Genomic DNA, 24,000 nt, shown 5'->3' with positions numbered 1-24,000 from the left:
GGCGCTCGGTGGGCCCTCCGCACGCCCTGCCGTCTGTCCGTGGGCACCTGGAGCCCTTCAGCACGGGAGAGCCTCCTCATGGGCCGGCCTCCCTCTCGGCCTCCTGGTCCACTCACCCTTGGGAAGCAGTGTGCTCACTGCACGCACCTGTCCCTAGAAAAGCCACTTCCCAGGGACATCTGGACGGAGGTAGTAAGAAGGTCGGCAGGACTTATTTCAAACTTTGGGGCTGAGCGGAGGCTGAGGTCCACGCCAGAATTCCCTCCTGGTCCGGGAGTCCCAGCTCTGCTCTCGGGGCCTTCGGCCGGATTAAATCAGGCCTACCCAGATGATCTAGGATAATCTCACTTGCTTGGTTAACTGCCTACAGGCTTAAATCATGTTGGCTAAATACCTTCACAGATTAGTGTCTGATTGGGTAAACGGAGACAGCAGCCTGGCCAAGGTGACGGCTTCCAATGACCGTCTCCCTGTCCGCAGAAGTCGCTGCCAATCTAAATGGAAGGCTCTCTGGCTGCAGAGCATGGGCTTCAACGGTCGCGGGTCCCAGGCCCTAGAGCCCAGGCTCAGCAGTTGTGGCCCGCAGGCTTTGTTCCTCCACGACATGTGGGATCTCCCTGGTTCAGGGATGGAACTACATCTCCTGCATTGGCAGGTGGATTCTTTACCACTGAGCCACCAGGGAAGCCCCTCACTTCTTTCCTTTTTAGAAGACACTTATTTGGCTGTGCTGGCCTTCCAGCGAGATTTTCCATCTTTGTCGTAGCACGTGCACTGTCCAGTGGCAGCACGTGGGATCTTGGTTTCCCGAGCAGGGGTTGAACCCGGCCTCGGCCTACAGTAGAAGCGTGGAGTCTCAGCCACTGGACCACCGGGCCAGTCCCCCATCTGTCTCGCTTCAAACCACCCTGCACAATCAGTGCCTGGGATCATCTTTTAATTGAATTTCTATAACTCACCCAGCAAAGTTTAACCACCTCAAAGTGACCAGAGTGACCAAATTCATCTCCACCCAGCCCCCAAACATTTTCATCCCCAGAAGGAAACCCGGCGCTCGTGTGCCAGCCCGCCTCACCTGACCAACCTCCCCGCCCGCCGGGGGCAGTCTTAAAACCAGCCTGGACAGCAGCGCCATCGGGGAGTCAGCAGGAGAAGCCAGGCACTGCAGAGCCTGGCGCCCTGGCGCATCTGCTGCGGGCAGAGCGGCGGGCGGGGGCTGAGGGCCGGCCGCTACTCTTTCACAATCTTGGGGGTGTAGTCGGGTTTGACAGCTTCGGCAAGTTCCCGAGCGTACATCTCGTATCTGCCCGTCATCTGAAAGCGAAAACGGCAGGACTTTGCGCGGTTCCCGTTTGGTTCTCAACGCCCTCATTCGCGCACCGCCGCCTGCTGCCACTAGAGGGCAGCTGTGGGACAGAAACGCGGCCGAAGGCGGGCCGGAGGCCAGGACGGCCTCAGGCTGGGGTTCGGAGACGCCCCGGGCCCCGCGTGTGACCCTCCGACCCCGGTTCCGGGGCGGAGGCCGACGTGACTCACGCCCCAGCGCCTCCTGCTGGAACACCTTTGGGATCTTCCCCTAGAAGGTGTGGCGGGCTCCCAGGCAGCGGGGAGGAGGGCCGTCCTGCCCCCCTGCGCCCCCCAACCCGAGAGGGGCTTGACCTGCCGCCGATCCCTGGCAGGAGTGGGCCCCCCGGATCCACACCCCGGCGGCCTGGCTCTGGAGGGCCATCCGCTGCACGCGGCGTCTCATCCCGGCCGCGGCGGCTGGGGAGAGGCCTGGAGGGGGCCGTAAAACCCACCCAGGGCGACCACACCGCCCCCTCGCTCCCAAGGCTCTGACAGGACCTGGTGCCTATCATCACAGCCTGGGACGGCTTCCGCTTTCAGAAAGTTACTAATGAGAAGTCATTCGGATTACTGGCTCCGGCTTCCCATCCGTGCAGAATCGGCATCAATCTAAGCTTCCCAGGAGGACGAGAGACAGGAGACCTTCACGTGGGCAGCGCCCTGTCGGTCTGGCTGGCCCCGGGCACCACCCCCCAGCCCGCCCCCACCCCCGCCCAGGAGCGCTGGGCAGTCCTCCCATCGTGACAATGTGACGTGTATTTGTGTGTATGATCTGCTGAGAAGTGGGCGCGGAGTTGGTAGAAACAGCCTGGTAGGCTGACACGGCGACACTCCATCTGTGTGCCTGACGTGCTGTATTCCGGGGCGAGGAGTCCCAGGCCGCAAGCACCCCGTTCTAGGAGGCGGGCACTTACAATCCTTGGAGACCCGCCACCTTCCTTACAGGGTGTCAGGTCCCCAAGGCCTCCTGTTTTACAAGCGGGTGCATAAGGCAGGGAGCCGAAGTGGCTTGCAAGGCAGCGGCACCGCCTAGGCCCACTTCCCTCCTCGACCCACTTCCCTCCATTGTCCGGGCCCAGACTTGGGGCCTGGCCACAGGCAGAGCCAGACACACACATTCATCTTGTGCTAAGTACAAGTGCCTGGGAAGGAAAAGAGGATTAGCGAGGCCAAGCCACTCTACTCTCTGGACAAATGAAATTGAGACGAATCTGCTCGGAGGCGCCCAGAATCTAATAAATCAGATGAGTGGAGAATTTATCGAGGCCTGCTGCCCTGGGCAGCGTTTGACCCCGTGGTTCCCCTCCTAGGCCGCAGCCCCCGGCCTTCTGCGCGGCTCGGGGAGGGGGGCCCACACGGCTGGCCCTCAGGCCGCCCGGAGCCACGCAGTTCTGGCGCTGGGAGCAGGCCAGCTGCGCGGAGGAGCAGGGGCCTGGACACCCACCTTGAAGCCCCAGATGTCGTTCACCTGCCGGCAGAGGTTGAGGTCCAGCTCGGCGACCAGGAGCCCATCCCGGGTGCGGGAGAGCCCGGGGGTGCGGCTGCCGTCCGGGGCCGCCACGTAGCTCGAGCCGTAAAAGTAGCCGAAGTCCTGGTGAGCTGCGGGGCAGCAACCGCAAGGCCCGTGAGCGCATGCAGACACGGGTGGTCTCCGCACCCATGTAGGGGAGATGCCCAGGATGAGGGCCCCCACACCCTGCCCAGCAGCTGCTGCGGCCCCGAGGACCGGCCTTCCTCGTCAGGCCTGGACGCCCCGCCGCCGGCTGCAAGTCGCCCTCAGCACCCTCACCTCTGCCCCCGGAACCTTTCTTTTTATTATTTTTAATTAATTTATTTCTATTATGTATTTGGCTGTGCTGGGTCTTAGGTGCAGCACGTGGGATTTGTTAGCTGCGGCATGCGGGATCTTTAAAACTGAAATGAAAATGCTGTTTTATTGATATACATACATATATGTATATAGTTTGTTTGCTTATTTTTCTAGTTGTGGCATACCGGATCCTGTTCCCTGACCAGGGGTTGAACCCAGTTCCCCTGCACCGGGAGTGCAGAGTCTCAGCCCCCGGACCACCGGGAGTCCCGCGCCCGGGAACCGTTCTGCAGGCCTCCCTGGCAGAGCTGTTGGTTCCCGGCTCCAGCATCAGCCACCGTGGCAAGGGAGTCATGGGGCCCCCACGGTGAGCTCGGCCCTGCCCAGCCGTGTCGCCCTCACCCCACTCCGGGCCTTGGGCTCCTCACCAGGAAAGCGGGGTGCCCACCGTCCCGAAGGTGTGCGGGGAGTGTGCGGGTGCCGCCCAGGGCCGGCAGGACCCCGGTCCTGTGACAGGAAGCCCCGTGGGGCCGGAGGCTCCGGTCTCCCAGGCCTCAAGTCGGGGGATCTGAGCTCTTTCAGGAAATCCTGCTGTGGGATGCACGGCTGCTCAGCCCCGCTCTGCTTCCCAGGCACCTCCTTGGAGATGGGGGTGGCCCCCTCCCACATTCCAGGCCAGAGAGGAGAGGCCGGGCGTGGCGGATTCCAGCCCTGCCCGCAGAGCCAAACAAGCTGTGGGTTCTAGGAACCCAAGGCAGCCATGCTGGGCTCTGGGGGCACCTGGACAGCTAGGGGTTGAGGGGTGTGGTCTGCAGGGTGGAATATGCACCCCTATTTCAGGGAGCTCACAGGGGGTGCCCCAACGGCTTGGCCCATCTCCACCCCAGTCCCTACTCCATAATCTGGGGTGCCAGGGGGTCACAGGCCCAGGGTCCACACAAGGCGGGTAGGGGGGCAGGTGTGCAGACACGGTCTGTGGGGTGGGTCCTGCTGGGAGACAGCAGATGGAGAAGGGACAGCCAGGTTCTCCCCCACCCCCCTCCAAATCAGCCCCACGGAAAGTCAGCTGGACGAACCTTTCTTGCCATCCCCAGAGGTGAACTCGTTTGGGAAGTGCTCCTGGGAAATAAAACCAAGGTAAGAGACAGTTGACACGAGGAGTGAAGATCCCTCCTGCCGACGCTGGGAGACGTGAGAGATGTGGGTTCGATTCCTGGGCCGGGAAGATCCCCGGGAGGAGGAAACGGCAGCCCACTCCAGTGTTCTTGCCTGGAGAATCCCATGGATGGAGGAGCCTGGCGGGCTGCGGTCCATGGGGCACAGAGAAGCGACTTAGCGTGCATGCACAAGACGCACCTCTAGGGGGCGCTGGCGGGACGCTCACCAATGTTAGACGGGGCAGGCCTTAGGACACAGTCACAGCCGTGCCCCCCGGGTCCCAGCCCCAGGGGGAAGGACCCCGATTTTGCCTTTGGGAGCTTGTCGTTTGCCAGGAGAAGAGAAAGCCGTTGTGGAGACTGGTTCCCCGGGGCCGTGGAGGGCATCTGGGGCTTCACAATGCCCAGCCTGGGGGCAGCGCAGGCCCCAGGGGGTACCCGCTCTCGATACCTTCCCCAGGACTGTGCATCCAGCCGGGAGGGGGCGCCGCGTGCGGGCTGGTTAAAACACCAAGTTTCTTTCCTGTAGATCCACTAAGGGTTATCTCGGGCTGATCAGATGCTCTGATTAGAGCCTGACATCTGATTAGCAAGAATGCGGAAGAGGATTTGTTACGTGGTAAATACCCGGTGTTTGTAGTCAAATCTTTCAGTGCCTGAGGTCAAGGTTGGGGGGAGGACGGGAAGAAAGCAGGTACTGGGTGGTGGTCATGGGCCGAGAGCCTTTGAAAATGGTTTCAGCTGCAAGCACAGCAGGGCTCGAGCAGCGCCAGCTTTCCCGGCGACAGGCCCAGCCAGGGTCCCCGTGCCGGGACCCCGGGGTGTGGGGCGTGTGTGCCCAGAGGGGGTGCGACCCCGGGGTCCCCACCAGGGCCCCCGCAACTGCCGCTCCTCCCGCCTGGCTTCTGCTGGGGCAGCGGCTGGGCCTGCTGTCCTCATCCCTCTGTCCACTCCCCTGCTGGGGGTCCCCCGGAGGCCGAGCCTCGGGACTCACCCGGCCCACGCGGTTGATGGCGCAGGTGAAGCAGTGGTTGGCGATGGCTGCGTTCCTGGCCTCGACGGGCCACAGGGACTCACTGTGCGAGAGGAAGGAGAGGGACCAGCTTGCCGACCGCCCAGCCTTTGACTCACGGATGCTCGGCTGTGAGCTGCGGCCGGGGTGCCAGTCTTGCCGCGAGGCTCACGGCGCCCACGGGTGACCGCACACCTACCACCAACAGGCCTGCTCGTCTCGGGCTCGGGCCGAAGCAGCCGTGTGAAGGGTGCCTGACGCATCAGCCGCAGCCCTGGATCAAAGCCTTGCCTGGGACTCCCCGGGCGGTGCAGTGGTTAAGACTCTGCTCTCCCACTGCAGAGGGCACGGGTTCAATCCCCGGTTGGAGAACTAAGATCCCACAGGCCATGCAGTGCCATCAAAAAAAAAAAAGTTTCCTCTTCTGAAGCTTCCCCAAAGGGAGGCTGTGCAGACGAGCATCGGCTCACAGCTTTGGGAAACATCCATCCCCTTCTCCGGCAGCTGAAGCGTCTGGCAGAGTAGAGGGTGCTGCCTGGCAGGACCCCCTTAACTGCTGCTTCTGCCTCATTCCCTCCTGCCAGGTGGGGTCAGGAACTCAACCCCCGCCCCCCAGGCTAGTAAACGTCAGAAGGGAGCTGGGGGCCTGGGGGCCTGTGTGCCCCCCAGCCCCTACCCTTGTAGTACAAGTCATATCCGACTCTGCGACCCCGTGGACTGTAGCCCGCCGGGCTCCTCTGTCCATGGGATTTCCCAGGCAAGAATACTAGGGTGGGTTGCCATTTCCTCCTCCAGGGGAATTTTTCAGACCCGGGGTGGGGGGCGTTGAACCCTCAGCTGGCGGGTTCTTTACCACTGGAGCTACCGGGGGAGCCCTACCATGCCGCCTTGCAAAGCCGTCTGTCTCTGCAGGGGAATATTTCAGGCCCGGCAAACAGTAAACCCGAGAGGAATTCAGGCTGAAGGCAGGCATCACCTCCCCTGAGCTGCCCCCCGCTTCCCTCTTCTGAACCCTGAGCCTCGAAGCAGAGCCCCCCATCCCGGTTCTCCTACGGGCACAGGACAGGGACATCCCCACGCGGGCACAGCTGAGCTCCCCAGGTCCAGCGCCTGTTGGGGGTGGGGGACCCGGTGGGAAACTCTGCTCCGGCGGACACGTGTCCATCCACAGCCCACCAGCAAAATGTGCCACGGAATTCAGCGGGCCTGCTGGCCACTGACGGTCTGAGGAACAGCGCCATCGGGGTTCTGGATGCAGAGCTGCGATCCCACTCAGAAACGGGGTGCCTGGGAGCGGAGGGCCCCGGAGCCTTCCTGTCAGCGTGCACCTGGCTGAAACCGGGGAGTAGGTGGAGGGGTGGGTGGGTGCTTGTCACAAGCCTAATTCTCAGCAGCGTTCACGAGTCTGGAGGGGGAAAAAAAAAATCCCACCCTTGACAGAGGGACTCATTTTCTTGTTTTTCTCCCCCCTGCTGCTCGGCTGAACTGACAAAACTTTTAAGAAAGGATTTTTACAGAAACACGCCCGTCGCTGACATTTTCGGGAATTAAATAGACAGGTGTGGAGCGGGCGCCACAAAACACGTGTCTTGCGGTTCTCCAGGGAGGATGAGGGGGCCAGGACCCAACCCCCAGCCGGCAGGACACCGAGGCTCTCAGATGAGGCCGGAGGTTCCTGAGAGCCGGCCCCTGAAATCCATCACAGTGGGGAAGGGGAAGGGTGGCCCGAGAGGGTGGGAGGGCGGAAATCTCTGACCACTCGGGCTGCAGGGCTCGCAGGGTGACTCGGTTCATCAAACTGCAGTGTGCCTCTACTGGGTGCTCGGAACTGGGGGACCCTACGTGCGGACACCCTGCCCACTCCCGCGACGTGCCCACGTGTTTGCACGCGCCTGTGTGTGTGTGGAGGGGTAGGGGTGCTGATACAGGAGGCGGGAGACGTCAGAGAAGGGGATGGGTGCTTCTAGAAGCTGTGAGCCGAGGCTGCTGTGCAGCTGGTGGGTCCTGCCGGGCCTCATGCTTGTAAACCCTCAGCGTCGATTCCACAAACAACCCTTCAGGATTTTAAGAAATTCACCCTGTGGCCCCCCGACCTAGCGAACCACCTGTTGTACCGTTTTCCACACTCTACAGCCATCCTCAGCAAGGAGAGTCTCGGCAGGGTTCTGACCCCAGCCTGGAAACGTCCTTTCTGCTCACAGGCGGGGGTCACGGAGCTGTGTTAGCCCCGGGACGGCTGGGCGATAACCGCTGGGGGAGAGGAGCTGACCGTGACCACTCTCTCCCCTCCGGCTTTTCCCTGTTGTCCATCGCATGGCCCTGAGCAACGTCAGGCAGGAAGCCCTCCTCTGCTCTCGCCACCGTGCCCTCAAGCCAAGGTTTTCAGGCTGTAATTATCTGGTCAAGGGTGTAAGGGCTTCCCCGATGGCTCAGCGGGAAGGAATCTGCCTGCAATGCAGGAGATACAGGAGACACGGCTTCGTTGGGAAGATGCCCTGGAGGAGGAAATGGCAACCCACTGCGGTCTTCTTGCCTGGAGAATCCCATGGACAGAGGGGCCTGGTGGGCTACAGTCCACAGGGTCGCACAGAGTCGGACACGACTGAGCGACTGAGCACATAACAGGGTGAACGCTGTGGGAGCTGCTCAGACCTGGGGCTTCCAAAAGCCCCAGCTCCCAGCAGAAACGCATCCTCCTTGGAGGGCACAGGTGGGTGGGATCATGCTATCCAAGGAAGGAAGACGGACAGCGTTTAATAAGCAAGGACACGAGCCATCACCTGTGCACCACGTTGAGCAGCTTCTGTTTGCTTAATTGGGGCTGATAAAAGCCCGGAAGTACTCCGTTGGAGAGGTGATATCTGAGTCCAGGCTACGGCTGTGTCCCTCCCAGCCTGTGTGCGGCTGTGCGTGGGGGGGGCGGGTGGCACTGGCTACAGGGACCCCTCTGGGGTGATGCAGCTCGCTGGGTGTGTAACACGTGGCCGGCAGGAGGGGCTGCTCCGGGGCGTCTGTCCAGGCTTGCTGGCTGGACAACCAGGAGCCACTCTTCCTCACGACTGTCAGGGGACGTTGTCACAGTGGCCACGCTGCCCGCTGCCTCTCTGGGGGTGGGGAGGAGACCCCAGACGTGACTGCCCCCTTGCGCCCGAGAGCGCCCCCCCCAGATACAGACAGGACGGGGTCGTTCTGTAAGGGACAGCCATGCAGATCAGCGCGCTGAGGGAGGGGGCCCCACTTTCAGCAGCAAGTTCGAGGTGAAGTGACGGGCACATCCCCACATTTAAATTTCGGAAATCTTGTGGTGAGCGAGGGCAGGAGTGAAAGGGTGGGCCCCCAGGGGACTGCAGGCTGTCCCTGAGCTGCCCCCCTCCACTGGGGACAGGGACTCCCCTTCCCCGTCCCCGCCACCCCCCCGATGACACAGCAGATCCCGGAATGCTCTGGGGGAAGTGAGCTGGGGAGAGAGGCATTCACACAGATGCCCCGAGCTCTCCTGCTCCTTGATGAGGCAAAGCTGGAAACCACCCGCTGCTGGGGAGGGCCAAGCTACGAAAGGGCTCTGGTGCCGGTCACTGCAGCCCCGCTGCAGCCCAGCGAGTGCCCCGGGGAGGCCCTGGAGCCCGCCACCCCCTTCCCCCCCGCTGCCCTGTGACAGCAGCTTTGTCTGCTCAGGGATAAGGCTAACACCACGTGGCTGGGTAAACACAGATGCCAGAGACCCTTGACTGATCTCTCAAGGACCCCCTCAGCTTGGACCCCTCCGTCGTCACCCGCCCGTGTGGGACGGGAGGGGAGCCAAAGCTGCTCAGGCAACCCCCGATGCTCCGGCCCTAAGAAGGGGAGCTTTCCCGAATCCTGCTGGCGTCCCTGCCCGAGACCTCGCCACAGCCAAGGACGGTGCTTCGCAGCATGGCACTGCTGTTCAGTGTGGGTGTCCGAGTCTGCGCGACCCCCGGGGACTGCAGCCCGCCGGCCTCGTCTGTCCATGGGGATTCTCCAGGCAAGAATACTGGGGTGGGTTCCCCTGCCCTCCTCCAGGGGGATGATCTTCCTGACCCCGGGATCGAACCCGCATCTCCTGCGTCTCCTGCATCGGCAGGTGGGTTCATGACTCCGTAGCACCACCTGGGGAAACCCCTTGGCTTCGAGGGGGGACTGTAACGGACGCTTAAGCTGGCTGACCCTACCACTCACCGTCCCGGGGCTCAGGGGCGTTGCACATCCCGGCGGTCACCTGTCTGCTGTTCACCCACCCCGCCTCTGCGCCCCGAAACCTGGCCCCCAGGCCCCCGCCAAGCCCCCTGGGCCCAGTGACCTGAGCGCTCCGATGGTGGCGGAGGGGTTGAAGATGATCTCGGCCCCGTTGATGCTGTACATCAGCCAGTTGAGAGGGTGGTGCCGCCCGTAGCAGATGTTGACGGCGATCCGCCCGAACTGGGTCTGGAACACGGGGTGGCCCAGGTTCCCCTCCATGTAGTATGTGGACTGGAAGACAGAGGGCCGCGGGCGGGTGCTCTGAGCCGCCAAGCTTCCCTTTTCTTAGGCTTGGCAGAAAAATGAAAACATCACCCGTCCTCCCTAAGGGACACTCCTGGCATGACTCTAAACTCCAAAATTTCAGACCACTTATAAACTAAAAAAAAAAACACCAAACCTGAAAACCAGACACATCACGAACAAGCTTACCCGAGGGGGAGTCACCGTGGCTGGAGCACTTGCCCACAGATCTGCGGTGACACGTTAGAAAGTCCCCAGAGCTTCTCCCCGCAGTATGCCAAGGATAAACTGGGCTGAGGTTTCATCCCAGCACCACTAGAGGCTGAGGCGTGTGGCCGACGTCCACACCACCCATCTGGTAGGACAGCTAGCCGCTTAGGCCCTGAGCACCGGCCGAAGCCCCAGCCTGCACACCTGCGCTCAGACGTGCAGCCCTCACGGCCACCTGACCCCACGGGGCCACAGACAAGGACCCCTCCCCCGAACAAGGACCAGACCTTGACGGACGAGGCGGTCGGGGCCTGCAGGGGCCCAGCAATCACTCCGTGCTTGTGACTACCACTTCTGGTTTTAACTTATGTGCTACTTTTTTTTTCCTCTTTATTTTTTAAATTATGGAAGTGTGATAAGACACTTACAGGAGATTTAGAAAATAGAGAACAAAGTTACTTACAGTTCCCCTATATATTACAATTATTTTTTTTTTAAAGTAAACTAAGATTTTTAGCTGGAGTTTCAATATCAAACTCACAAAAAACTGAACAGAATGAATATCCAGAAAAGCAGAAGGTCATAGTAGACCTGAAAACATGCTCCTTACTTTCAAGAAGAATTACAGGCGGCCAACTCAGGTTATATTTTTAAAAATATTAATATATGCAAGAACATAGCCCTCTGTGCTAAAGACATGTGGGGACCCGCCCGGGACTCCCACCGCACCCCAGCCGCCCGCGTGACGCAGGGCGACGCGGGGAAGTCACACCGCACGGCGGCCGGGGTGCTCACGGGCCCAGGCGGGCGGCTCACCTCGTTGAAGTCGCCCACTCTGGGGATGTGGTTCTTCCTCGTCTTGCCCAGGACCGCTCCGGAGCTGGCAACGACCACAGCCGTGTTCCACAGGACGTCCCCGTGGTCCGAGTCTCGCTCCAGGACAGGGGACACCACCACCATGCCGTGCTTCCTCGCCAGCTGGAAAAACAGACGTAGCATTGCCCTCCTTTCAAAGCACTCGTCGGACGATTTTACGGACGGATTCGAGGGTCCTCCTAGATCATGTCTGGGTTTCGAGCTCTCTCTATGCTTGTCCTTTTAAAGACCAAATGCCAGCGCTGTTCTGATGCCCAAGCTTAGCTGCATAGGAACCGGCATCGTCCTCAGGCACTCCTTCTGGGAGTGGAAGGATGATGCAGCTGCTGTGGAGAACAGTAGGGCCACGCCTCCAAAGTCAAACCCAAGACGACCACAGGACCCCCTAATCCCACTTCTGCTGCTGCTGCTAAGTCGCTTCAGTCGTGTCCGACTCTGTGCGACCCAATGGACAGCAGCCCACCAGGCTCCCCCGTCCCTGGGATTCTCCAGGCAAGAACACTGGAGTGGGTTGCCATTTCCTTCTCCAATGCATGAAAGTGAAAAGTGAAAGTGAAGTCGCTCAGTCGTGTCCGACTCCTAGCGACCCCATGGACTGCAGCCCACCAGGCTCCTCTGTCCATGGGATTTTCCAGGCAAGAGTACTGGAGTGGGGTGCCATTGCCTTCTCCGAATCCCACTTCTGGATCTCCCCAAAGACCTGAAATGCGTCCTTTTTCTCTTTCCGCTACAAGTGAGAAGAACCGTTTCTTCCTTCACTTCATTTACTACGTGCCATGTCACAAACAGTGGGACACGACTCAGTGACCGAACGACAGCAACGTCTGTGCGAACAGGCGAAATGCGCTCCCTCTATTCTTTTTTAGGTGTTTTCCATATGGCACAACTCCATGCCATCAGTTTGCATTGCTTGACTATGACATGATCGTATAATCTTTTTCTCCCAGACATGCTATAATTCCATCTTTGATTTCTCCTTGAGCCACGATCTAGGAGAGAGAGTTTCAGTCTTCCAGTGGCCGCATTTTCACATTGCTCTGCGTTGTTGTGGTTTATACTTTGACGGGTGGCTGCTGGTTGTGTGTAATATCGGCCTGGGATCGGCTGGTGTGCAGGATATGAGCTCCCCAAGCAGGGGCTGAGCCCTGCTCCCGGCAGGGAGAGTGCAGAGTCTGGACCCCTGGACCGTCATGGAAGTCCCACTCTCCTGATCCTTAAGCAGTCTACACTTCAACAGTTCTAGTCAGAATCAAATGACTTGACATTTCCATGAGCCCGGGGTTATATCAGCAGTATGCGGGTTATATCAGGATTTCTGAAATACTGAACATAGCCCTGGGGACCTTTCTAGTGTGGCTAAGGCAGATTTCCTAATTCTAAAGGGTGTAGAGAGCAAAGTCTTACATTTTCCAACCCTGGGACCCCTCGACAAAGATCACAGACCCTGCAGTACAAATGAAATAAAAGCAAGCCTTAACGCCACTTCCCACAGACCTTCAGACCCAGAGGCCATAACGAGACAAAACGAGAAAAGCAGAGAAGGAGCATTGACAAGGGTGTGGAGACGGGAACCTTCATAAAATGCCAGCAGGAATGTAAATGATGTTGGGTTCCCCACGGAGTTAAACGGAGCTGCCACAGGGCTGGCAACTGAGCGGGAGAGTGTGAGTGCACACCGCATCCCCAGCAGCGCTGCTCACACCAGCCAAGGGTGGAAGCAACCCCACCAGATAAAGCGTGGCGTGCACACGCAGTCGGAGAAGGCAATGGCACCCCTCTGCAGTGCTCTTGCCTGGAAAATCCCATGGACGGAGGAGCCTGGCGGGCTGCAGTGCCTGGGGTCACAGAGTCGGACACGACAGCGACTTCACGCATACACGCAGCGGAGTAGTTTGTCATTTTGTTCAGCGGCTGAGTCACGTCCAACTCTTTGCGACCCCATGGACTGTAGCCTACTAGGCTCCCCTGTCCTTCACTATCTCCCGGAGCTTGCTCAAACTCATGTCCATCGAGTTGGTGACGCCATCCAACCAGCTCATCCTCTGCTGCCCCCTTCTCTTCCTGCCTTCGATCTTTCCCAGCATCAGGGTCCTTTCTGATGAGTTGGCTTTTTGCATCCGGTCGACAGAGTATTGGAGCTTCAGCATCAGTCCTTGCGACAGATGTTCAGGGCTGATTTCCTTTAGAATGGACTGAACGGAGTATTATCCAGCCTTGAGAAGGAAGGCAGTCCTGGCCCACAGGTAGAGTGGCTGTGGTCTCTGACGTGGATGAAACTGAGCGCGTCGTGCCGAGCGAAACCAGCCAGGTGCAGAAGGACCAGCAGGCAGACGTGCCCTCCGGCGGGACATCGCACGTGGTCGAATTCACAGAAACCGAGCGGGACGTCAGCTACGGGCAGCTGCAGGCGGAGGGGAGCTGATACGCGGCTGGAGGGTTTCAGGGCTACAAGACGACAAGTTCTGGAGGCCTGTCTCGTAGCGCTGGGAAGGCGCTCAGCACGACGGAGCTGTGCGCTTAAAAGTGCTGAAGGCGCCCGATGACGTGTTCTCCACCAGCGTGCGCGCTCAGCCACGTCACAGTCCGTCACCGCGTGGACTGCAGCCTGCCAGGCTCCTCGTCCCTGAAAGCACCTAGGCGAGCATACTGGAGTGGGTTGCCACTTCCTCCTCAGGGGATCTTCCCAACCCAGGGATCCAACCCTCCTCTCCTGCATTGGCAGGCGGATTATTAACCACCAAGCCACCTGGGAAGCCCTTTTAGTGCAATAAAGAGAAGAAAACAAGGGATTTCTGTGGCAGTACAGTGGTTAAGACAGCACTTCCACTGCAGGGGCACAGGTTCAACCTCTGGTTGAGGAACTAAGATTCTACATGCCTCTTGGTGCAGCCAAAAAAAAAGATTTAAAAAAAAAAAGGAAAAAAAAATCGTCATATATCTCATCTACCCAAAAAAACTCAGAAACCCAGAACCCAACCAAACACAACTCTTGGTCACCAAATTCCTTTTGTCTCAAATAAGAACTAGAGGATCTGCGGGCCAGGAGGAGCAGCCGCAGCCGGTCATCTGTCCTCAGCTCTCACCAGCCCGTCGCCACCCCCGACCCCAGTGACAGGACCGTGACGGCACAGCAGGATGCCAGCAGCCACTCGGGGGCGGCCGTGGGTCCTGGGGCCCTCCATGCGGACACGGGTGCCCGGAACCAGCGCGTTCCCACCCTCCTTCTGCCCTTTCTTCCTCCCGTCCTGGTTCAGGCACGCCGTCTGCAACCACTTCCCGCCCCGTCCTTGTCATCTTCTTGTCCAAGGCACAGGACCGACCGCCTAGTGGCTGGGAGATGTCCCCCTACAGCCTGGGAAGAGGGCTGCTTGGAATCACGGCTCCATACTGACAGGATCACTGTGGTCACAGCGCTGCTCCAAAAGCCCCGGAGTTTCCGCACGAATGAAGGGAGTTTTCCGAGGTGAGAATGAGCATAAGCCACCATGTGGGACGTCATGGGGGTTTTTGGGGTGACTGCTCCATGAAGACGCACTTCAAGGAGCATAAAGTCCATCGCTTCAAAGGGCAGCATTCCGTGGGTTTCAGTACACTCAGAGTTGTGCAACCGACACCACAACCTAATTTTAGAAATTTGTCAACACCCCAAGTGGAAACCCCGTCCCCGTGAGCATCCCTGCTCATCCCTTCTCCCCGCTTAGCCCCTGGCGGCCACGGACCTGTACTCTGCCCCAGCACAGCTGCCCTTCCTGGACAATGCATGTAAACAGAATCTCGGAACACACATTATGAGGTTTAAATAAAGAAAAATGAGGCCCAGTTTCTACACTGATGAGATGGGCCACACCCGTCAAGCCCCGGCAAGTGGGGTAGCAGGGGTCTGGCCAGGGACGCGGCCTTGACCCTTGTCCCCAGGTGCCAGGGCCACCTCTTGCCGGCTGCAGACCCTGCTCTGGGCGGGTCACCCCCACGCCCCCTCTGTGGGCTGCAGCTCCCTCAGTTAAAAAGCCACGAAGGGGAACTTCTCTGGGGCGTCCAGCGGGGAAGAATCGGCCTGCCAAGGTGGGGAACACGGGATCGAGCCCTGGTCGGGGAAGATCCCACCCGCCGCGGAGCGACTGAACCCGTACACCCCGACTACCGAGACCGCGCTCCGGGCAGCAGCGGGAGCCGCCACCGCCGAAGCCGGCGCCCCGGGAGCCCGGGGCCCAGCTCGAGAGGAGCCCCCGCTCGCCTCGACGCAGCAACAGAGGCCTCGCCAGCCATGAATAACACCGGCTCATTAGTGTCGTTTTTAAAGAGGCATGCGGGGCCCCTCTGGCTCTGAAGCTGATTTCAAGTGAAAGGGCACTTAAGGGAAAAAAAGGGCAATAAACAGTCGCATCTACTCTTATCTGGCAAAACCAGGGCCAGGCGGGCGCACGCGCCCTGGGGCAGGGCCACCCGGCCGCGGCGGCCGCGCTCTTACCCGCACGTGTCCGGCCGCCCCAGGCTGGCTTGCCGGCTGAAGGCCGGTTAACGTCCTACCTCCTGACAGAACTTGATGGTCGGCCCGTCCTCCGCTGACTCGGCAAATTCCGTCCAGGGAAGCTTCTCTCTCGTACAGAAGGCAAAGGGCATCGCTGTGGAGAGGAGAAAGGCCAGAGTCACACCCAGCCTCAGGGCCTCCGAGAGGGCCCCTCGGCCTGGTGTGGGCCTCTCTGGGCCTGCCGGGCCCACGCCCGGCTGTGGACGACGGGCAGACCCTCCCCTTTCCCGGCTTCTAGGGGTGAGGCCAGCCATCCCGCCTACGATCTTAGACACACTTGCAGCAGAAGGCTGAACAAACGCTTGCACACCCAGGCTCACAGCGGCCGCAAGATGGAAACCCGTGTCCCCCCGCGGATGAATGGCTGACGGTGGTCCACCCACTCGATGGGACACCGTGCTGTGTGCTCAGGCGCGTCCGACTCTTTGTGACCCCGTGGACTATAGCCCGCTAGCCTTCTTCATCCATGGGGATTCTCCTGGCCAAGAATACTGCGACGGCCAGCCACTTCCTTCTCCAGGGGATCTTCCTGACCCAGGGGTCGAACGCACGTATCCTGCATTGGTGGGCGGATTCTTTACCGCTGAGCCACCTTATTCAGCCTTAAAAAGGCAGGAAATTCTGACTCTTGCTCCAACATGGGTGAGCCCTGAAGACATTACGTGCGGTGAAATAAGGCAGACGGAGGACAAGCGCTGTACAGGTCCACGCGCATGGGGCGCCCAGGACAGGCGGGTTCAGAGAGAGTGCGGAAGGACAGGCGCCGGGCCTGGGGCTGCGGAGAACGACGGGCTGCTGTTCAAGGGCTGGAGCATCAGTGTGGGCGGATGAGAAAGCTCTGCACGTGGACGGTGGCGATGGTCACACGACAATGTGAATGCACTGAATGTTACAGAACTGAACCCACAAAAAAATGGTTAAAATGTTAAACTTTATGCTATGTCTATGCTACCGTAATTTCAACCACACACACACACATACAGGGATCCCCTGGTGGCTCAGCGGTAAAGAATCCGCCTGCCAATGCAGGAGATGCGGGTTCGATCCCTGGTTGGGAAGATCCCCTTGGAGAAGGAAATGGAAATCCACTCCAGTACTCTTGCCTGGAGAATCCCATGGACAGAGGAGCCTGGGGGGCTACAGTCCATGCGGTTGCGAGAGTCAGACACAATTTAGTGACTAAACCATATGTGAAACAATTCTGTACAAGGTACAGCCAGAAACTGCTGGCTGACCTGCAGGCTGCTACAAGCAAGGCCGAGGCTTCTTGGAGATGGTGTCCGAGGGTCCCCAAGGACGGTGCCGGGACCCTCCCACGTCAACAGGAATGCTCCTTCTCCCGGGGGCCGAGGCCTCTTCAGGAATGAGGAAAGCCGTTCGTGTAATGACCCCAGCAGAAGTCTGGGACACGCTGGATGGGCTGAGTGCTCCCCGGGGATAAAAGCATGATTTCTGTCCTCTCTGGATAGATGATGCCCCACCATCGAGAGGGCTAACTCAACAGGAAGGTTCATAACTCGCTGAGGTACATACACGTGCAGTAACAATTCAAAGAATGCCAGGGCACCAGATTCTCAATGGAGGTTTCCTCTGTAGGGCGGGGGGCTGGCAGGGGGTAGGCACCGGGGAGAACACACTCCGGCTGAGCGTGCTCCGCCCCCTCGCGCACACGCTTGCGCATCCGCCGGTCTGACGGCACTCTCCTGCGTCCCCAGCGAGCTGGAGCCCCCGGCCGCGTGGTCACTGGCTCTAATGGATTCATCCTCCAGGTGATCTCTTCCGTACCCTTTGCCCGCTTCCTGCTGAGCTGTTAAGTCTTTTCCTTCGTGACTTGGAACACGGAATTCCTTCTTCGGACCAATTCCGTGCAGAGTTGGCCCTCTGTACCTGTGGGTTCCCCCACCGGCTGAGGGTGGAAAATGTTTGGAAAAAAAAAAAATTCCACAACATTCCGAAAAAGCAGAACTTGAGGTTGCCACACAGAGGCAACTATTTACTTGGCATTTACACAGTGTTAATGCCGCTGGACGGCTCTGAAACCGACCGGCCTGCAGGGAAGGTTTGTGGGAAAGCTGTGGGAGGTGGCCGAGGAGGAATCTACCTGGTTGCAGCACGGGCCGTGTGTGGCCTCTTTGTGGGTGAAGATTGTCAACTGGCGACCACAAATTGGCACCTGCCTGGGGGGCTTGCCAACTACCTCTGCAAGGAGATGGTTGTGCTGCGGCGGCTGCTGACCCCCAGCACCCCCTGCAGGAGTTCACTGTCAGAGCAGAAACGGGGCACTCTGCCCGGGGAAACTGGCAGGACAGGTCTTCAGGGAGTTAGGTGTTCTCAGGGGCTGATGTTACGAGCCAGCTCCTGTGTGCCCTCGTGTCTAGAAAAGCGCGAAAATCCTTCAGTGACGACTGTTCCCCTGAACCGAAGCTTCACGGGACCAGGAGAAACTTTCTACCAGAAAACACACGCATGCACTGCCCCGTGACCAAAATCACACAGAGACTGCCCCCCCCACCCTGCTCAGAGCTGAGGTGCTGTCTCCTGGGCTGCAGCCCTCATATTGCCCCCAATAAAACTTAACTCTCACGTGGTGCTTTTTTTTTTTAAAGTCATCACAGCCTTTCCCAAACCCAGGCCGTGTGCCCAGCACGGTGCCAGGCCTGGTGAGAGGCAGCCTGTCCCGATACCCCTGTGAAGTGAGTGACTCCTCATCCCACAGAGGAGGAAGCGGGGCACCAGGCTCCCCGGTCCCTTCCAGTCCCTGGCAGCCTGGGCGACGGTGGCACCTCAGTCACCTCGGCCGCCCGGGACGTGGCCCACGGAGGCAGCGGAGGGGCAGCAGACTCTGGCAGCAGCCCCGGGGGCCTCGGCACTGGGCTCGACTCCCCAGGCTCCTGGGGTGAAGACGGATGAGCTATTTTAAGGAGGCCAACAAGGACGCTGTTGATAACAAAGAAAGATCCTTAGTGACCGCTCACTCGCAGCTTTCAGAGCATTAGGAGAGACTCAAGTGCCCCAAGAGGATAAAACCTCCCTTTCCGATTTCATTTCAGGTTGCTAAGCTCTCCACATTTCTCCATTTCCATTTTAATGGTTTCTTTTCCTGTTTTCACAACCCCTGTAATATAAACAAACGTTCAAAAGCAGCATGTGGAAGGCAGGTTGGGGGAGGCTGGCTGCAAAGTTCTAACCACATTTTCCAAATCAGAGGGAAAAGGGGGGTCCCCCATTCATTGAACCAGCGCTCCTCAAGGCAGGTTCTGGACTTAGACCCCATCCTGCCCTCAGGAGATGCCAGCCGAGATGCGGTGCTCAATGGGAACCTGGTGGGGCTCTCAGTTCTGTGCAGGGGAGTCCCCAGGGCCCCCAAAAGGAGGGGGTGTCCACATTAAACCTTGATGGATGAGTGGGAGTTTTCCAAGAAAGAGAAGTTGGTTAAACGATCCAATAAATATTTTTGGCATCTGTCATGTACCAAGGATTATTCAAGCCACTAAAGACAAAATGGGGGTAGGAGAAAGAATGGACAGAATGTGATCCATGCAAACCACGGGATATTATGCGGCCATGAAAAGGAAGGCCAGTCTGATGCTCGCAACAACACAGATGGATCTTGAAAACACAATGCTCAGTGGGACAGCCAGACACCAAAGGTCAGATACTGAGGTTCCACTTACACGAGGCCCCTAGAGCAGTCGAATTCATAGAGACAGGAAGTAGAATAGAGATTTTCAGGGATGGGAGCGTTACTGATGAGTTAGTGCAGAGTTTTGGCTGGAGATGACGAAAAAGTCTGGGTCGGGACGGTGATGACAGTTAAAACAACTTTGCGATTGTGTTTAACACCGCTGACTTATACATGTACTGATAGGAGCAACATGCATGCTTTACGATCAAAAATTTTTGAATGTTAAAAAAAATGGGGGTGGGGTGGGGATTGGGATGGGAAAAACTACCACCACCCAGGCGCTGACCACATGGAGTGTACAGTCTAACGGAAGACACAGACATATCAAAAGTGTCAGCCGAGAGTGCAAACACACACGTGCCGGGAAATGTGAAGAGCGGGATGACCTGCCGGGCACCGGAGGCAGAAGGGATGCACACCTTTGCTCTCTGCTGTGTGTGTGTGGGTGTGTGTGGGTGTGTGTGTGTGCACGCGCGCATGTTCAGTCGCTCAGTCCTGTCCGACTCCTGAGACCCCATGGACTGCAGCTGTGCACAGCCTCCTCTGTGCAGGGATTCTCCCGGCAGGATGTTTTTCAAGAAGAATTAAAAGGCTCAGAGGGGAGCCTGAGGCGCATGAGGAGTGGGTTCCGGGGTTGCTTGTGCTGTTGACAAAGAACCTCTCGAGGGATGAGAAACAAAAGGAGATTTTTAAGAAATCACGTAGCAGATGCTCTCGGCGACGTGGAGATAAGACAGTGCGGTTTTGCAAGCGGCAGCGAAAGCGTGGGGAGAGGGACTTACTCCACGCCTCCTGGAAGCAGATGATGTTGACTCCACACATGGCAGCCACCTCCACGACGGCCTCCATGCGTCTGTGTAGAGCGGTGACCTGGCGAGTCAAACAACGAGCGTGAGAGCCCATCGGGTTCTACTGCTGCTGCTAAGTCACTTCAGTCGTGTCCGACTCTGTGCGACCCCATAGACGGCAGCCCACCAGGCTCCCCCGTCCCTGGGATTCTCCAGGCAAGATCACTGGAGTGGGTTGCTATTTCCTTCTCCCATGCATGAAAGGGAAAAGTGAAAGTGAAGTCGCTCAGTCGTGTCCGACTCTTAGCGACCCCATGGACTTCGCCCACCAGGCTCCTCCGCCCGTGGGATTTTCCAGGCAAGAGTACTGGAGTGGGTGCCACTGCCTTCTCCTCAGGTTCTACTGGTTGAGGCCAACTTTAACGCTCATCCTCCCCCAGGCCTGCTGCAGGAAGACGCACGGGGCGGGAGGTTCTGGGATGGGGGACAGTCTTCCGGCTCGAAGCCATGGGCAAAGGCGGAGGGGCAGAGGCCCTGGGGTCCCCCAGGCGCTGGACGCTGCCTCGCTGAGCCTCGGTTTTCCCTGTCTGGAGAATGGGGAGAAGGCTGCCCGCCTCGTGGCATTGCTGAGATGTGAGCTGCTTGCTGAGAGAGGGGCCCACCACCCTCCAGAGCCCTCCCCCGGGTCACCTGCCCCTTGGCCCCAGCGCTGGGACCCGGTCACTCAGGACACCCTGCGTCTGCGGCTGTGGGGAGGCCCAGTCCCGCCAGGTCTGTCCCTGCGTGTTCCTGATCTTCCCAGGACGCCCAGCGGCGCCCTCTACCAGCACGAGCCCCCCTCCCCGCCGACCTGACCTGCCTCTCATGTGTTCTCGTGTGTCGCCCGCGGCGGGGCCGAGAGTCGGGGTGCGCGCCTGCGGCGGGGCCGAGAGTCGGGGTGCGCGCCCCGACAGCGGCACCGCTCCCCGCCGGGCCTTCCCGTCCCAGGACCCCACGAGCTCCTTGGGACTGGCATCCTCAAATTCTCCGTGTCCTCAGCCCGCGGTCTGGCTCCCAGGAGACATTTAAAAGTTTTTTTGTTTAGAGACAGACCAGTGGAACCCGGTGGGGCCAGGCTGAAACCCAGAGACACCGGGTCTCCCCCCTACAGGGCCCCACAGATGCTGGGCTGGGAGCAAAATTCTAGGTGCTGGAGGCGGGGTGGGGAGGCAAGGACCACATCCCTGACCCCCCACGACCTCCTGACAACCCGGACTGGCCAAGGAGACAGATTTGCAACCCGATGGAGGCTGGGCGGATGACTCCCGCACCAAGGAGCGAGGCAGAGGCACACGGGCTGGACAGACGTGTGCTGGCCGGAGCCCAGGAGGCAGGGCTCCAACGGAGAGCGCAGGAGCCCGGGGGCGGCCTCCTCCCTGGCAACTTAAGTTCCACCCCAGGAAAGGGAGGCAGAGAAAGGGGTGGGGGCCAAAGAAAAAGAAAAGAAACATGGCTGGAGGGTGGGGGGGGCACACCAGGGCAGAGCAGCCGGTCGACCACCCGGGGACCATGGTCAAGTCTCTACAGGTGGGAGAGGCCTAACCTGTTTCACCACGGGAGTGTCCGCGGGGAGCGGGGTCCTGTTCTGAACGAGCCCCACACGCACAGTCCGGGGCCTCCTCTGCTGCTCCGCGGCGGCCTCGAACGCATAGCCCTGCAGCTCGAAGTCCCCTCTGGAGGCGGCCTCGAGAGCAGCGCCGGGCAGGTCGAGCTTCCTAGACGCAGGAAGGCAGAGGGCAGGTGAGCTGAGCGGGTCCGCGGCACGTGATGACACTCACAGTCGCTCCTCCCGCTGAGAAGGGGCGCGTGCGGCGTCCTGGTAGGAAGGCGCAGGAGCTGGCCAGGGCCGCGGCCACGTGTGGGGAGCTGGCGCGGAGCAGCAGGACGGGGGGGCCACCCACCCCCAAGGGCCCCGGCGGGCAGAGCGGTGAGGCCCCACAGAGGAGGGCCGGGAACCTAGTCAAGAGGTTGATGTTCGAGCTGCTGAAATCGGGGGCGGGGATTAAAGTCTCAGCATAGGCGGGAGGGGACAGAGTCCCCCAAACGTCTGTGGCCTGGAGTCAGAGGGCTCTGTGAGCTGGGCGGGGGTGGGGGGGGCGGTCACAGCAGGTTGTAAGGAGACAGGCGAGCAGGAGGCCAGGACTGATGGCAGGACGGAGGGTCACGAGCATCTGGGGACCCCTGCCCTGCTGGGACCACCAGCAGAGAGGGCGGCTCCCAGCCCGGTGCCGGACGGGCGAGGTGGGGCCCAGGCGTCCAGACCGAAGGCTGAAGGGCTCATCCTGGTGTGTGGTTCATTAACAGAGGCAAGTGGATTATTGACAAAACCTCCCACCAAAGTGACCACGGGCCAAACGGCAAACACTGATGCCCGTTCCATGCCCCCGCCCGGGGTGGAACCTGCAGGAGAGGGCCCAGGAAGTGCTGACCATCTAGGGGGCGAGAGGGTTACGAAATACCCCGAGAATGCCTCAGAAAATCGCCTGACAGCCGTTATCTAATAATACTCCTCTCCCACTTTGAATCCCTTTCTTAACGACTTTTCTTTCAAAATCACAGCCCTGTCAGCCCAAGCCCCCGGTCACCGCCCCCCTGCCAGGCGCTTTCCATGACGGCTCCCTGACAGCTCGGAGCTGGGTTCCGCCCCTGACAGTCAGCCTGCTTTTCAAACTCGTCAGGGCTCCGTGTGCTGCGGCGGGTTAGAAATAGCTGCAGAGCACACACCTTGCCTCCTGTTGCTGTGGGGGCCTCAGAGACGGTGCCCCGCCCCCCAGGACAAGTCACCGCTGCAGCCGGGGGGCCGGGCAGGCGGCCCGTCCTCAGCCAGGAGGAAGACGTCGGCTGGGAAAGCTCGCCCGAGGTCCACAAGCCCCCCAGCTGTAAGCTGGTCCTGCAGCCTCTGGCCGGCCTGCCCCACCCCAGCTCCCTGGGGACACCTGGCCCTGAGGCCTGGCACCTGGAGGCTTCCCCTGCCCTCCTGTTATCCTGGCCTGCCATCACCTGGCCCTGCCCCACGTCCTCCTGGAGAACCCACCTGGCCCTCAAGCTGCAGCCTCCAACCGTGTCCCGTGTCCACCAAGGGGCTCGGCTCACGGAGGTGGTGGGGCACCAGACAGCCGCGGCGGATGGAGCCCAGCCAATGGACCAGGACCTCACACGCTGGCTCTCTGCGGCCCTCAGCCCTCCCTCGGTGCCTGCAGCAGGCTCTCTGCCCCTCACCCTGGTGGCTGAGGCCCCACCCTGAGGGCCTCACTTGCGACTCCAAGAAGGAAAGCCCGTCACTTCCTGTCCTGGCCCCACAGACCCCTTTCCATTGGGGTCAAGGCAGGCCTTGCCCAAGGGAGCCCAGCCCCTGCCTCCTTGGCAACCTCTGGCTTCTGGAACTTCTCCTTCCCCTCTAATGGATCTGCATTTTAAATAATTAAACCAGAGCTTTGTTACAAAAGAAACACAGGCTCGTGGGGAGAGAAAGAAATGAAAAATCAAACAGTGGAGAATGTCAAGTGAGTTCCCCTCCGTCCCGGATCTGGAGACAGCCCCCTCCACAACGTCTCCCGCTTCTTTCCCACATTTTTCTGTGTGTGCCACACGCACAGAGGTGCCCTTCTGTGCACTCCACTCTTCGGTCTGCACTCTTTCGCTTGGCACGACACACGTTGGGCGCCACTCCCTCTCTCCTGCAGACCGGCCACAGTTCCCCGTGACAGCTGTTTGAGGCTCTCCTCTCCTGTTTAGGAAGCACCAGCCTTCTGACTGCTCAAGCCACCTGGACTCCCTGAGGTCCCCATCCTTCCAGACCTCCTTGAGCCGCCCGACAGCCTGTGCCCAGTCTGAGCTGCCTCCTCGATACTGGCCCTCGGGTCCTGCAACCTCGAATCCTTGCCTCTGGAGTCGCCCACAAAATCTCCGCTTCCTCTGCCCCCTAGACTTCTCCTCCACACCCACCCCTTCACCTGCAATGGCCGTCCCTAGGACAACCCCAAGCCAGCGCCCCCACCACCTCTCTGGAGTCTCTAACGGGCCGTGGCTGACCTGTGCGCCCCTTCCC

At 59.7% G+C, this 24,000-nt stretch overlaps 1 protein-coding gene across 1 annotated transcript; it reads right to left on the bottom strand.

Moving 5' to 3' along the window:
* Positions 1-844: 844 nt before the first annotated feature.
* Positions 845-21,798, bottom strand: UPB1 (beta-ureidopropionase 1). Its single transcript, XM_005901577.3, has 9 exons — positions 21,496-21,798; positions 19,908-19,995; positions 15,440-15,534; positions 10,853-11,014; positions 9,645-9,814; positions 5,309-5,390; positions 4,234-4,276; positions 2,792-2,946; positions 845-1,314 (listed from the first exon to the last, which is right to left on the bottom strand). The coding sequence occupies exons 2-9, from the start codon at positions 19,972-19,974 to the stop codon at positions 1,231-1,233; spliced, it is 858 nt and encodes a 285-aa protein (XP_005901639.2). The 5' UTR covers positions 19,975-19,995; positions 21,496-21,798; the 3' UTR covers positions 845-1,230.
* Between the last annotated feature and the right edge of the window lie 2,202 nt (positions 21,799-24,000).

Source organism: Bos mutus, chromosome 17 (genome assembly GCF_027580195.1).
Source record: "Bos mutus isolate GX-2022 chromosome 17, NWIPB_WYAK_1.1, whole genome shotgun sequence".
Lineage (NCBI taxonomy): Eukaryota > Metazoa > Chordata > Mammalia > Artiodactyla > Bovidae > Bos > Bos mutus.
The sequence above is the reverse complement of the archived record's forward strand: the minus strand, read 5'-3'. Positions and strand labels throughout refer to the sequence as shown.